The sequence below is a fragment of the Falco naumanni genome, chromosome 5 (assembly GCF_017639655.2).
Source record: "Falco naumanni isolate bFalNau1 chromosome 5, bFalNau1.pat, whole genome shotgun sequence".
In the NCBI taxonomy this organism is placed as follows: domain Eukaryota; kingdom Metazoa; phylum Chordata; class Aves; order Falconiformes; family Falconidae; genus Falco; species Falco naumanni.
The window spans coordinates 27,782,214-27,797,738 of NC_054058.1; the positions used below are offsets into that span (position 1 = coordinate 27,782,214).

At 41.7% G+C, this 15,525-nt stretch overlaps 1 protein-coding gene across 7 annotated transcripts in view; it reads right to left on the reverse strand.

Moving 5' to 3' along the window:
* The window catches only part of DGKI (diacylglycerol kinase iota), a 228,073-nt gene that overhangs the window by 48,318 nt on the left and 164,230 nt on the right, over positions 1–15,525 (reverse strand). For all 7 annotated transcript variants that reach the window (XM_040596412.1, XM_040596410.1, XM_040596409.1 and 4 more), the window contains 4 exons: positions 11,472–11,541; positions 9,893–9,933; positions 7,982–8,109; positions 7,286–7,411 (listed from right to left, as the gene is read on the reverse strand). In XM_040596412.1, coding sequence (XP_040452346.1) covers positions 7,286–7,411; positions 7,982–8,109; positions 9,893–9,933; positions 11,472–11,541 — 365 coding nt within the window. The remainder of the gene's footprint in view (positions 1–7,285; positions 7,412–7,981; positions 8,110–9,892; positions 9,934–11,471; positions 11,542–15,525) is intronic.

The following is a 15,525-nucleotide window of genomic DNA, read 5'->3' on the forward strand; positions in this document are numbered from 1 at the left end:
AAGGCACTAAGCATGATTTTTCTTTGCTGTCAATATGGAAAGAAAATGAATTTCACTGGGAAGTATTTCTGTCTGCAGTGCTGCAGTATCCAGATTGTTCTTGTATTCAATGATCGTACCACAAAATAAAAGTAACTATCCTGATCTAAGTACCTCTATACTGAACTGACTATACAGAGAAAACCAAAGATTCAAACAATTTCTGGAAGAGTTTGATTTTTAAAACTTAGGGATCTCACAGAGAAAACACTCCTTTTTATCAGCCAAATTCCCCCATTTTTAAAAACCTCCCTATTGTTTGTCAGGCTGAATCTTTTTTCTGGATGGCAAGAAATGAAGCTTCAAGAAAAATTATTCAAGCACTGCCAAAAAATCTGCTAGATTTTCATTGTTACGTTGCAAGATTTTAAGGGAATGAGAAAGAGTTGTGAGGTTCAGGCTGTTTGGAAAAAAAACACAAAGAAGTGTGCTGAAGAAGGAAGATGCCATTGAAGCCATAAGAGAGGAGCAGGACTGGGCATAGGCTGGGTAGTTTCTGCTTTCTGAGGCAGATCCCGGCTGTGCATATGTGATAACACTGCCTTGCTCGCACCCTCTGTCTCAAAGGGAACAGAGCCCAGAAAATAAAAACGATCTATCAGCTGAGGGGAAGCACACATCCAGTGCTGTAAGACTATCATGTTGTGTCTAAACTGATAAAACAGGCTTGCTTATTGAAGTTATCCATACAGAAAGCCTACGTGACTGCGAGGGTATAAAATATTGACTCAGCGCTCGATGGAGCTCCCTCTCAGCCAGCCTGAGATTCTCCATCATCGTCACACTGCGCTTTCCTTCTGAGCCTGTCGTATGTCTATTTACTTTCTTTCACTTGTAGCTTACTATAATGTTTTAATCAACTCTGTAGTCTATCTTTTTACCTTTCTGTGTGTTGGTTATTAGAATACTATCAAGGGTGAGCAGCATATGATCACTGCCTCCATTATATTAACAGGTAAAGTGGCTTGCTTGTGGCCACTGATTTATGCTGTTTATTACATTAATCACACGGTAAGTCCTAGTGTTTGTTTACACCACCTGGGCCCATACCCGGTGAAGCGGATTCCCCACTCTGAATAGCAGACGGGAAGTCTGTCGGGTCATGACAAGGGCAGAGATACATCTTTTCAGAACTGCCAGCTCATACCTTCAAGGTAGAATTCCAAAGAATTCCAACAATTACTTTTTTTTTCCCCACTGAAAAATCCGGAGAGAATTAATATTCAAAATAGATGCATAAAGTACATAAAATTCATTATTTGCTATACCTGGGCACTAGAGTGTAAAAAAATTAACAGTTGCCTTCTTTGTCAAGAAAGTGTCCAGAAACGGGAGTTTGGGAAGATTTACAGCAGCAGCTGAAGAAAAGATTTACTAATGGTGGATAAATTGTAACCTTTATCTGGAATATGCACAAAGTTTTAAGTATTTTGACTGCATCACTGTGACAATAGTGACAGCTTTCAAAATACAGGACCAGACCCCACACTGAGATGCATCACTTTTTCCCATTCAGTCGCATTCAGTTAACTTGCTTTCCCTCAAAACAATTTCTTATCCATTTGCTATATTCTTATAATTTTTTTTTTGCTTTCTTCAAAGTACTTTCCCTATTTAACCCATTTTACCTGTCCCTGAATCATTCTCAGTTCTTTTTACATCATGTTTCCTCTTCTTTAAGTTCCCATCTTTCCTTTTACTAAGGTTCCCTTCTTTTTAATATCACTTTCCTAGCAAGAGGTGGAGAGCAAACCTTTCTCAAGCTCCACTTTAAGATAGTAAGAGTGGTGCTTTGCAAGCTATTTCTAAACATATCTAAGACAACTGAAGAGAAAGAAAAGGGAGAGTTGAGCATAAAAAGACATGGAATTTTATCATGCTCTAATTCTATTATAAGAACTACACAGGAATGTACAGTGAAGGTGAAACGGTGACTTATGCCTTCATTCAAATAAGATTTGTTTGAAAGCAATCAGTACTCATGAAGCCTCGTCTGGGATTTTAAAAAACGGAAAGTAATTTGTACAGGTGTTCAAATAGCTGGTTAAAACATGTGCACTTCACTCTTGTGGCTTCATCTTGTAAATGCAACTTCAACTAAATCCGAACCAGAAAACTAATTCAGATTTTGCTACCAAAACACACTAGGGCAGACCACTCTTCCTATTTAAGAGCAGACACAGTTATCCAATGCAAGGGTTTTGGGGAAACACTCGGATTTTTCAAGTCTTCACCAACCTTCGAAATTTTAAAGGTTCACTATCACTAGGCAGCTGAAGCTTAGCCTGTTCAAATCCTAAGTCTGACCTCTTTATATTTTCTTAACTGCCACCAGATGATGGTTCCTTCTCCTTTCTAGATGCACATTGGCATACTTGATACTCTTCTCACCTGGTACCACACAGATTTCTCTTTAAAAAAACCCAAAAAAACAAAAAAAACCCAAAAAACCCCCAAACAAATAACAAAAAAACCCCAACTAAACCACTTCGTAACATCTGCACTGATTTCCTGGGCAATGATATGATTTTCATGGCTAAGTTAAAATGCTTGGCATTTAGCCTTTTTCTTCTTCCCTCTCAGGAACTAGGTTATTATTGGCTCATAAAGCAGTGCCTGGGCAATATTACTAGCCAATTAATGCCTATTTAGTAGAAAGTAAAAAATGCAGCCACCTTCCAGCCCCTACAGGCATTTTTTCTTCCTCTCCCTGACAAGGCCAGATGGCATTCTGGCCAACCTTCGCCCACCCTTCACGAGCCATGCACTTCATTCAGACAATGCAGCTAGCAACTTGGGAAACACATTACCATCACAGCTGGATAGATGCTAGAAAAGTGGCTGTTACTGCCCCAAACAATGGGAAAATTAATAACTTCAATTAAAAGACATAGATTAAACCTCTACCAAGGTATAGTCACCTTTTCAGTTTTGTATACTGTTGTGGTTTTGTTTTATTCAATTTTCCAGTTCTCATCACATAACAGGATGACAAACACATAACTAGGAACAGAAATACATGGCCAACAATGAATGTTTACAACAGGATGGTCATCCCCATCTCACTGCACCATTTAAACACAGGATATACGAGGACGATGAACCCACCCACATTCAAAGGAAGAGTCCAATTACGTGTTTCAGTGGAGGCAGCCCAGAGTATTTAGCCTTTTTCAAGATCAAGTACCAGTAGTCCAATTGTTTTCCTGCTGTTTCTTTGTATACACCCTTCACACTAATTTGATGTTCCTATTAAGCTATGATTTGCCCCAGCTCCTGGTTACTGCATCAAGATGCTATTTCACGTCCTGCCTACTCCACACATCAGTCACATTTCAGAGAGCCATCAGAAAAGGGAGCAAAACATGAAATACCATTAATCAAAAGCCACCTGAAAATTAACTAACATGAAGCTCACTTAATTAAAAAGGAGAAATAATTTTCTTTCAGAAAGACCCCTATCTCAAAACCATTACATTAAAATTACTTTTTACCCCAACAGCTTATGATCAAAAGCAACACCAAACATTGTAATTATTTTTAGATCACATATTCTCTGCCCCACTTTCATTGACTGAAGTAATTTAAGGGACCTCTCTATTTACATACTTTGTCTTTTTAGCTATAGTCCTCACTTGTCATAAATAATGACTTCATCTTAAAGAGGTTGTTTTTTTTATGTATGTGTATACACACACACACGTATATGCATGTATAGTGATGCCAGAGAGACTCTAAGCAGCCTGCAGCCACACCATGGCCAGCTGTGGTCTAATCTGCTGCTAACATCTGAGGAGGGTCACTCCCAACCCCAGTCTGGGAGAAAAATTACCACTGAGGAAACAGCCCCACTGGGTCAAGTGATGACTTTCTCGCACAGCAAGGTCCCTGTCACTTGCCTTAGTGACAGGCTATAGGATATTGCAGTTTGAGCTGGAAATGCTATACAGTGTTTTGGGCCAGATGTAAAACACTGGATGCTGATGACTCTTAAAAGATCCATGAGAACTCCATGTACAGGAGGAATTGTCCCCTCTGTGCTCTGCCACATTCCTTTTTGGGAATTCTGCTAAAATCCTTTCCACAGGTCTTATCTGAAAACTAATTTCTGAAGGGACAAACCTCTGCAAAGTACCTGTGAGCTACTTCACCTGCCGCAACATAATAGTGCTTTTGAAGTTTTTCTGTAAAGCGCCAGGCTATAAGGTTAGGTTTCAAAGTCAAGCATCCAGAAGCTTATAAATGCCAGAGCTCATGTCATTTGAGCATCACACTTCATCCCTGATGACAACCTTTAATAAGTCACTACTTTCTTCTACTGGACTCTTGCCTCGGTGCTTAAGTAAGAGACCTGCTTGACATCCTTTTGTGTTTTGTATATGCAGTGCACAGTCTTAAGATTTATTTATTCCAACACTACCAAAACTGTGCACAGAATGTAAAATAATTAATTTTATCTTAAGCATCTCCGACTGTGTGTCCCCACAGTATCTGAGTTTCTTGTGACCATGAAATTTACCCTCACTATGCTCCTCTAAGGTGAGGTTGCAATATTGTCTGTATTCTGTAGCTGGGCAAGTGAGACAGAAGGAAGGCAGGCACAAACTTTCCATTAATTTTAGTAATACAACCTGAGGTACACAGAAAGCCTGTTTCCTCAGTTTCCAGCCCTTCACTCTCTTTTCAGTCTCCTTGTAATGGCCTCCCAGCAGCCCATCGTACTTCAAGTGGACATGCACAGAATGAGGAGCCCGTTGTTACTGACCATTTGTGGAAACCTTGTTGTAAAACTGCATCATTCAAAAATTCTGTCAGGGAAATTGAGGGGAGAAGCCAGTCCTCCAGAGCAACATCCAACTGCCTTACATGCAATTACACTTTGCTTTCTCCACTGCAATCCCACACCTCATTTACTGTACACCTTACACCTTGCCAGCAAATGAGGCAGTGTCTAAACATACTTCAGAGCTCCCACCAGTAAAATAAATAACCTGCATCAGCCCAGAACTCTAGATTCTGGAGAGAAACAGCCACAGACCCTTTCCGCCATGCCCCTAACCTGTCTCACTCATCTCTTACCTATCTGCATGCCACGTCCTCTGCCTCTTTGTTATTCCCATTCTGATTCCTCAGTTATCTGAATGTCCCCCGTGCTCCTAACTGCCAGCTCCCATCCCCTAACCCCGCTCTTCAAGTTCCTGCACACCCTTTTTGTTTCTACTCCTTTGGCTCTTGCAACCTGTTTTCGCTGTTCCTCTGTACACCTTTTCCTGACCGACCTCTATTTGACCACAATGGCTGCTTCACTCTCCTCCTTGCTGCTGGACATCAGCAGGTGAGAAGCGCAGACCCCTTCCCTCAGCCCAGTGGGCACCCCTGCAACCATTACTAAGCACGGGGGGTGGGGGGCATAACTCCTCTGTGAGCACGTGCAGACAAACTTTTGAAAGCAAAGCTCTGGAGTCTGAGCTATCTCCAAAGCACGCGAACCACCTCATCAGCTGGGCAAACCCAGGGGTACTTTTCTCAGGACAGGAAAAGGCACCTCCCTGGTACTACAGCGACACTTTATTACATGTCAAGCCTCCAAACTTCATTGCAATGAAGTTCATTCCATTACCAGCACTAAAATGTCTCAGGAAACCACTGCTGGATTTATTTATTTTAAGGCAGGTAATTTAAAGCAGCACATTTGCCATGAATCTTGTCTTCAGAAACAACTGAGCTTTTCTGCAAAAGTTTTAACTAAAAGAAAAAGAGAAAGAATCAGTCAAAGACTGAGTTTGACCACGAAAAATTTCATCCAAAACAATTAGAAGTTTAGATAAGCTATAAAGAAAATAATACCTCACAGTAGGCAGTGACAGGTACACTTTACTCTGGGCAGCACTACTGACTTTGCTTGTAATTAATAAATCTATCAAACGTATTGTTCCAGCTAAACATACCCTTCCAGTCATGCTGACGTAAACAAAATAATCCTCTTACCAATTAGAAGTTAGTCCACATGTTGTCACCATCTCTCCACACTGCCTAGAAGTGCCTAAGCATCATTTTTCTCCCAGCTTTGCCAGCTCCAAATTTTGGGCCCTGCCATTCCAGTCTGTAGAAAACTGAACTTGAATTCACCATCCTTCACATTGCAAAGAGCACAAAACAAAGAACTGATCCAGAATCCCACAGGGTAATCGGAGAAAACCAGGTGAGTGTCTCCTGGCAGTGCTACTCAGAACACCCTTTCTCACCATGACATCTCTTTCTACTGTCAGCAGCTTCCAGTTTGTAGCCACACAACTATGCAGCCTCCCATCCACTGCATCTGCCCTGGAGCTGTACTTGGCAGGCACCTTGCAGCCCCCCTCCCCACACATCCAAGACAGAAAGTCAAACTGAAAGAACACCACATGGTCACTATTTCAAATTTCTCTATACTAAGTTTTAAAACCGGTTCATAGGGATCCAGACACAGTGGAACTAGAAACATAAAGTATAATTGATGTACACAATTACACATTATGTACATGGGGAGGGGGGAAAAACAACCCCAAAACCCCAGAATTTTTCAAAGCCAGCAACAGAATTCAGACAGGTGCTTCCCAGCTCAGCTTTTTTAGCAATTATGGATCTACCACTGGATTCAAAAATCTAAAGCAAAAGGACAAAAAAGCTGAGAACCATTTCTAAAATAGGGAAGAAGAAGAAGAGATGCTTTTACAGAAATCTGAACATGGCCAACAGGATCGTGGTGGTAGAAATCTCTTACATGGGGGATGTACGAGATAAACCACTGTTTAGTCATCATACACCAAAAATAGTATCTCTGGTTCAAGGTTATATGAAAACTATTGCCTACACCTTTGAAAGTAAGTACCATTTGTAGAGGTTTCTGCTTTGTCACACTGCAGGGCTACCTTAAGGGTGAGTGCTTCGGTCTGTCTCAGAATCAATTGCCATGAAGGTTCTCTTAGCTGGAACTTCAGGCACCCAAAATAATGTCTTTACTTTTGGAAACTTGGATCTAGGTTTATTAAGAGTGCAGGATGCCACAGACAAAAAAACAAAGGCAAGAACATATAATAATGGAGAAAGAGAAAGAAACAGAAGGGAGGAGCAAACCAGAAAAAGCAAAAGGACTTCTGTAATTTCGGCATGTTGGCACAATTCATTAGGTTTAAAGGAACCACTAGGAGTTGTGTGGTGACGGTGACAGTGCATCATCAAGCAGAAAAATGCAGAGGGCTCTTACTGCAGCATATGGGTCTGGCTGGCGTCCTTTTGTTTGTCAGGTACCTCGTAGTGAGGGGAAATCTTGCCAAGGCCACTGTCACTCAGCATCCTCTTCCGAACCGCAGGGTTCCACCGATCTGATATTCTATGGAGGGAAAAAGGAAGAGAAAGGCATTCACCCCTCAGAAATTTTCTCACGTACTCCACTTTGAAGTTTTCTTATGCTTATTGGTTCCCAGCACTTTTCAGTCCATAGCAAGCTAAAATAGTTTAATTCGCTATGAGACTAAGACTGTTCCTAAAGATGAATAGGAGCATTTCTGGTCTGCCCAGAGGCTGAGAAGAAACAGAGACACCATCATTCTTAGGCACAAAGGGCTTCAGGGCCTTACACAGTGTCATCAGAGCCCTGACTGGGCAGAGAAGGGGGTTGTAACTCAATCGATGCAGATTTATGGCAGGACAGATACATCAGGGAGTGTGAGGAGGTTGAAAGATGCCAAAGTCCATTAGTTCTGCTGTGTGCTCCAGGACACCTAATGAAGTAAATGTTATTCAACTGTCCTGTCATTACCATGGCAGCATCTGATCCTGTCCCCAGCTCCTCACCTAAGATCTGCCCTCCCACATCTCCCAGTCCTTCAGAAAAAGGGACTAGGAAAGAGATGTCCCACTCTAATACGGCTGCTGAAAGCCAGATCCCAGCACCACTCACCCAGAGGCCTGCTCCACTACCAGATCAGGCATTCCTGGTGGTGTCCCCACCTGCTGTGACATTACCAGTTCTGGGTCCAGAATAAAAATCTCGTCCTGCGAAATTTCCGTCACAAAGTGCAAATGTTCCTGTTGGAGTGATACAAGGAACAAATAACAAACCTGCAGCATCACGGGTCTCTCAGAGCAGCCAGTTGGCTATGGGAAAGCTGGGTGCACATCAGGGTCTCTGAAGCACATTCATGGGACTCTGTGTTTTTATTTAAGTGCACACACATATACCCTCACTGAAACCAATGCCACTGAAGTCATCAATAAATATTTCATCAATTTCAAACACAATTCCCAACGAGCAAGCCTCACTCTCACAGCGATACTTAAAAGGCTGCTGCTCAGACTCCATGTCATTCAGCTGTAAAACTGGAGGTCTACCTAAAAAGCCAAGGACTGCATTTCAAAATGAGGACCAGCACCTATGGTCTGCCCTCCAACGATGGCTGACAGAAATTTTCGTTGCCTGGGGGTACTCTCCAAGACCACTGCTGCTTGTACATTCTGGTTTCACATCTCCATTACCAAAGCTCTCTTTCTCAATCCCTCTTTTTTGTTACTGACAGTGAAGGCTCATTGTCCTTCAAAAAACACCATGTGAGTAGGTCTGTCTACGTAGGTGAATGAGCAGGAAACTTCCCACAGTTTGTGCGCTGGAGACATCACACAGTATTATCTTTTCCCCAGAGAAACACAGGGCAAAGGAGTAGGAGGGAAAACGAACCAATTGTACACAGTCAAGTATTGCAGAAATGCAGAAAAAGCTAGAGTCACATTGCCCAGTTTAACCTCTAGCACAGGGGTCCTCAAACTACGGCCTGTGGGCTGGATACGGCCCCCCAGGGTCCTCAATCCGGCCCCCGGTATTTACAGAACCCCCCTGCCCCCCCCCCCCCCCCCCCCCCCCCCCCCGCTGGGGGTTGGGGGGGAAACCAAGCAGCTGCAGATGACTGCCTGCCACTGCATCTGCGCACCGGCCCCCTGTGTAAAAAGTTTGAGGACCCCTGCTTTAGCAGCATCTTCTTCACCCTTGCTTTCCAGATGTTAAAGTACAAGCTCATCAAAGCATTTATATGACTGTGTGCAAAGAAGTCCCATGCAGACATTGAACCCAGGACCTCTGAACCAAAGCCACAGCTCCTCCTGCTCAAACTAGACCACCAGCTGCTTTTGCTAGGAAACAGTCATATGTTCATGTGGTTTAGGAACAACTTGCACAGTTCTCAGGGGGACCAGAAACAAATGACCACTGTGTGAAATCAACAGTTTGCACTTAATGCTGAGCCACTAATTGGCCAGTTCCGGCTACAAACCAGAAGCACCAAAAGATCTGTAAAATTTTCAAAGGTCTTTTAGAAAATAGATTCAGATTTTCAAATCTATACCACAGGTTTGAATCCAACTGAGTTACACACTGGTTTAGGATTCCTTACGAATATTTGATTCATAATTCTCAATTTGTAACATCACCCTAATTTCCATAGCTGTTCCATGTCACACACACATAGGATCAAGATTTCTGATGACTAAAAGCATCAGTGAAAACAAACTCAAATAATCTGGTGCCACACAGATGCCCTTAGTAAGGCTTGATAAGGATGACAAATGTAGAAAATTCTGATCTGTATATCAGATTGGTAGTAAACAGAAGGGCAGATTGTCAGTAGATATAGAACTTCAGTGAAATGACATGAATTACATCAACTAAAAATGGCCCAGAATTTTTTATCTACTTTTCATGAGACATCAGTAGCATTTTAGAATACACAGGAGGAATGGAAGATCATTCATTTTAAGCTGCATTTGACATAGCCTAAAAAAAAAAAAAATCCATAGAAATGGTAACTGAATAAAGCTTTACCTGAGATCTGTCAATGCGGTAAAAACGATCAGCAGAAGTTGCTGCAAGACAGAAACAACAGAGCCCCAGTGAAGAAAATGGCCTGAGCAGAACCACATGGACAAGATGGGCTGAGCTAACAGCACCACCACTTAAGGCAACCTCTTTATCAGTGAAATCACACTGTTTTCACAAGAACATAATCTGATTCATTATGTCCGTATTCCTATCCCGTTAGATAGTGAATTTAAAGGTGAGGTTTAACAGAACAATATTCACCAAAACTATTAACTTGAAGTAAATATTTTAAAAATGTGTAAACTGGATTTCAGGCTTATAAGCCGAATTGATTAGATTAAAATGTGACAGAAAAAGCTGCATTGTTCTGATGAGAATATAGCAAGTACATAATGAAATTGATGGGTCTAATAGGATTAATTCAAATTTTGGATCTAAAGAACAATAGCGTGCTCAGGAACTCTTTGTAAATCAAATGCATGGCCACAGACATTCACCATGAATTACCAATATGCTCAAGGAAAATTTATGCTATTAATGAAAAACACATTAAAATAGAGGAGAGTCACTAAATAAAGTACCTATTAGGAATCTTGTCACTGCCAAATAATTTATATTACTAAACCTAAAAGTATTTTATTACCTACGACGTGTTTCATCAGATGTGGGGGTTTTGTTTCTGCTTTGCGTTCAGTTTGGCTGGTGAAATTAGATTTGTTCACTCCGGAGTTTTGACGCAAGAGCACAGTGATGTAGCATTGTGGGTTTTGGCACTGCAAGGGTCTATCAAATCCCTAAAGACAAAACCTGAATGCATCTACCCACTCAGCTTTCTCCAAAACCCAAACAGATTCTCAGTATGTTTTTTATCAACTTCCCTCATGAGAGACAAGGAAAAGCAATTAGAACTTGCCAAGGAGAAATTGTTTTTTGTTTACAACAATAAAAATTTCAATCTCCTCATCCCGAAGCTTTTGCAAAAGCAGATGCCATCCATTTTAGCTGCTAATTTCCGTGCTCCGGAGCCTGATGTAAAGCACAGATAAGCTGTCTGCTTTGACAAAGCCTGGGTCAAATACAAGCGCAGTTCCCAGGGACTTACATGAAGTGCTTTTGAAGCGTAGTTTTACAGGGAAAGGGAGATACGTTTCCATCACCTAAACACCATAAGTACCGAAACACTATAGTACTTAAAGAGAAACCAGAGTGAAAAATGCAGCCTTTCCAGCAGCAGCACACTGCCACAAGCAGCTGCGCTCTGAGTCCCAGCAATACCATGCAGTAAGTGCTGCTCATCACAGCAGACACACTAACGAACCAAATCTGTAACCACACTTAGAAGAACGTGTCTCCTGGGGCAGAGGGGACAAAGCTACAGTAGACATTTTGATGCTAGATGAAAGGAGGCCTGATTCATTTTTCAGAGAGGAAAGGGGGGAACTCAGCTCCATTTTTTTATGTGCTGAGTGTAACAAGAAGGAACAGTTACCCCTCCACAGTAACACTTTCAGATGCACCATCCTTTACATGCACACCAGAAGCCAGCAGCATGCTAGGCACAAGAGAAGGGAGATGCACTTACCATCTAGGAAGCACCATCTGGGAGACAGCCTCTGAACGGAAAGTACTCTGGGGAAAGAGCTTTCTTGGTCCTGAATAGGGCAGGGAAATTACATTAAAAACCAACCAAACAAACTTTTTTTTCTCTCTAAAAAGGACTGTTTTCTAGTATCTGCTTTTTTTTTCATTTTGTTCTACTGACATCGCACAATGTGCAAAGCCTACAATAACCCAAACCCACTGGATTTGCTTCTCACTGACATCAGGGCTTGACTGTAATACAGAACAGAGTAAACTGATATAGTTAGCTTCAGTCACATCCTCAGCTATTCCCTTCCCTTCAGCTCAGCAACATGAAAAAGCCTTGCATAAAAAACAACTTTCTCAGCTGTCTACACTCCCACTTATTTGTGGAGACACAGGAACAGAGAGCAGTGAAAGAGGTCAAAGATACACATCAGTATCAAACAACAGCCATGAACTCTAATTACCATGTTTGTTTCTTGTGTGTCAGTCACCCTCCTTTATTCTAGCTCAATATTTTTACATTCTTTCCCTCTCCTGACCTGCCACTCAAAGCAACTGCCCACTTTACCTGTCTCTGCTATCCCAAACGCACATCAGGGTAAAAAAAAATTATCCTCTGCTTCCAGAATACAGAGAGTGCAGACCTGGGGACCACCACCAGCCAAGCACAGACATCCTACATCAACATGTCCCTGTTCTAGCTAAAAAGACCTGCTTCTTGAGAGCCAACGGACATTACTTCAGGAACCAAACCAAATGACTAGGGAGGAACAATGACTTTCTTCCTGACCTGTACTCACCAAGGAGTCAAACGGGCTGCCCGTTGCTTTTTCAGCTCTCACTGAGCTGGAGAGGCAAAAGGGATCTCAGAAAGCAGAGGGTGGCCACAGCTCTGCTCCATGCTGCCAGCGGATGGCCAGCCAACTTCCTAAAGCCACTGGGACACAATGTTTAAACACAAACAGATTTGCACAGGGCAAAACACAACAGCATGGATCTTGGCCACACACCCAAAATTTGTATAGAGCCAGATTCTACCTTTATTTACATCTTCAGCAGTAAAATCAGCACATCTATAAATGATGTAAATTCAGGCACATACTGGCTCAGGATTAAACTTTACTCCTCCTTCAGACAACAGACTACAGAGTGGTATACCAAATCACAAGGCAAGAAAGGAAAAAGAAGCAGCAATGGGGAGGAAAGGTACCTTTGAGAAAAGCGTTGCTGTGCATGGAAAGCACAGAATGTGAATAATGTATATGTACATATATTATAACATCGGCATAGATTGGTGAAAACAGCCCAGGGTACAGTATCTCACTGGGACTTCAAATATCACACAGGAGCCCAGCACCTCTCCTGAAAGCAGGATGCAGGACAAACAATTTTTGTATTGGGAATTGTACAGCTTTATCAGATCAGCCACTGTTTGAAGGTCCAACATCAGAAAGTAAAGGCTGGCTGCAAGAGTGAGTTCCAAACAGATTTCAACAATCGCAGGTTTTCAGCTAGACGGGACAACAGGGCTACGAAAGCTTAGCCCCTAGCATAACGCAGAAATCCACAACTTTAGTCTGAGCTACAGCAGACCTTGAAGAAAGGCACCCAGCCTAACTGAGAGACTCCAAGCGACACAAAAGCCACCACTCCCTCAGGCACCTGGCACCATGCGCATGGTTTGAAGAAGGAAAGCGAGGCTGCTGTGTATACAAGAGGAAAAGTACAGAAACGCCAACACAAAACGGAAGTTTAGGGTGTATCAAACACATCCAACACATCTGAAACATTTATGCAGATTCTCAGAAGTTCACTTTCCTATATATTTTCCTCTGCTTTTACTGCCCAGTGTTTACATCGTTATGAAAACCTAGAATTAATAGATATTTCTCAGCAATTTATCTTACTGTTTTGCACATCTGACATTTTCTAAAATACTACTTATCCGAGTAGCCATGTGTGAGAAGAGTTATGAAAAAAATAAAAGAATATATTGACAGAAAAATGGGAGTTTCATCAGCTCAATTCCCCAGGCTGCCCAGACTCATGTCAGTAAGACCATGGGGAAGAAGCAGTTTGCTTTCTTCATCCTGGGGAGAATCTCAAAGGAACGCTGAAGGAAGTTGTCATTTCTGGGTAAAACAGATCAAACAATTTTCAGATTAATTACAGAGCAAATAATGCCTTCATAACGTTAAGAGGCAGACAATGCTCTTTGATTTACTTAAAGGTACCTGACACTTTTTCAGCCACCTGAGAAAAAGTGAGGTCATGCTGATGTTGTTCAGATACACACAAGCAGCTTTCCCAGCGTCCCGGTCAGCAGGGTGCCTGCACTCACTATGTGCTATTTTCAAGCAGCTCTGATGATGACTATTTGAGAGACACTCATTTCTCAGCCATTTGAACGCGTATCAGTGCCTGGCATGCTGCTGCTGCAAAATGTTATTAATTTCATTTGGTATCCTGACAGCTTTTGCAAGATTCATTTTATTAGCTTTTGCCTCTGAAATTGCCTGGAACCATCTATTACTGCCTTTCCCTTCTGGTTATCCAGGACAGAAAAGCAAAGATGGCTCCAGACAACTCATCTGTTTTCTCCTCAGTACCCTAAAGTCTGGCTACAGTCCTAGCAACAGATCTTGTCTGAAATGTCACTACAGCATCTTACAGACGTTGCTTGACTGAAAAAAATGCATACACATATGTCTTCTGATGCATGTTACACACCTGCATCTATAGCCACCCTGACAAAAATAAAACAGCCTCAATTGTCTCCCACATTTAGGGATTTCACTTGATCTCATAAACCTTGCTCTCATTTACAGGTTTTTGTCTCCAACCTCTGTGCATTATCAGACAGATGAAGTGTACATTGTGTACATAACAACAGTGTAACATTCCATAAAGTGAACTATTTCTGCACACAGGGACTAAATAACGTATCTCAGTGGTTTACACATCAGCTTTACAAGACACCTATGTCTTTCTCTAATATGGGCTTATGGAGTTATGGGATGCTTAGATTTCCTTGTGGCGCAACTGAGGTATATGTGGGAGAGCCAAGGATTTTCTGAAATCCATTAGGTTTCCTAATATCTATACATCCACATGCAAAAAGCTTTATGTATCTTAATATTTAACCCACTATTTGATGACAGGTAAGGACTGGGACACAAAGGGAAAAAGGAAGAAAGCATCCAAAGATAACAGTGCATACTAAAAAGGTAGATGATACAAAGAGGAAAAATGAGTAAAAAATCATAGTCCTAGCAGAGTACATAATGCTGGGAAAACAAACATAGGGGTAATGCTGGTAAATGTAAATTCAAGTCACAAATTTTGTATTGTGGTATGCTCCTTCCAAGACTTCATTACAGTTCAACTGTAGAACTTGCTTGGGAAGTCTCGGGCCCATGAGAAAGATGCTTTATGAGCAATAAACTTATTAGAGAAACAAAACAGAATGAAAAACAACTCTAGCAACAATTTTCCCATTTGCACCTGGGCTTGCTGATGTTTCTTGCTGACTCCCCACTTTTTGAGCTGCAGAGGAATCGTGCAACAGAACTGCATTTATGAGACTTAAAAGTACCCATGACACCTTATTAGCAAGGTAAAAAGACAGTTCCATCAACTCGAGCACCTTATTCATGCCCTTTATCCCCTGCTCTTTCCCCTTTCCGTAATATGTAAAGGATACCAGCAAAAATGGAACAAACCTCATTTTAACCTAACAAGACAGTTTGTAGAAATGCCCCACTGAGAATAAACCAATGTTTGAAGAATCCAGGATAAACAAGCACTGAATACACAACACAGTGGGGGTGCATTCAAGATGTAGCATCATAAAAAATAGATAGCATGTTAGGGATTTCACAGTGATGTGCACTAGAGAAGACATTTCGGCAGTTAATTTATATACTGCTATAACTGCAGAGGTTAAGAGCCAAGTATGGGGCTGATTTTCTGACATTTTATACCTTCTTTTGGCCCTCCCCATACACACAGATTTAATTCTTCATTTTACCTCAGGCAGTTTCCTATGC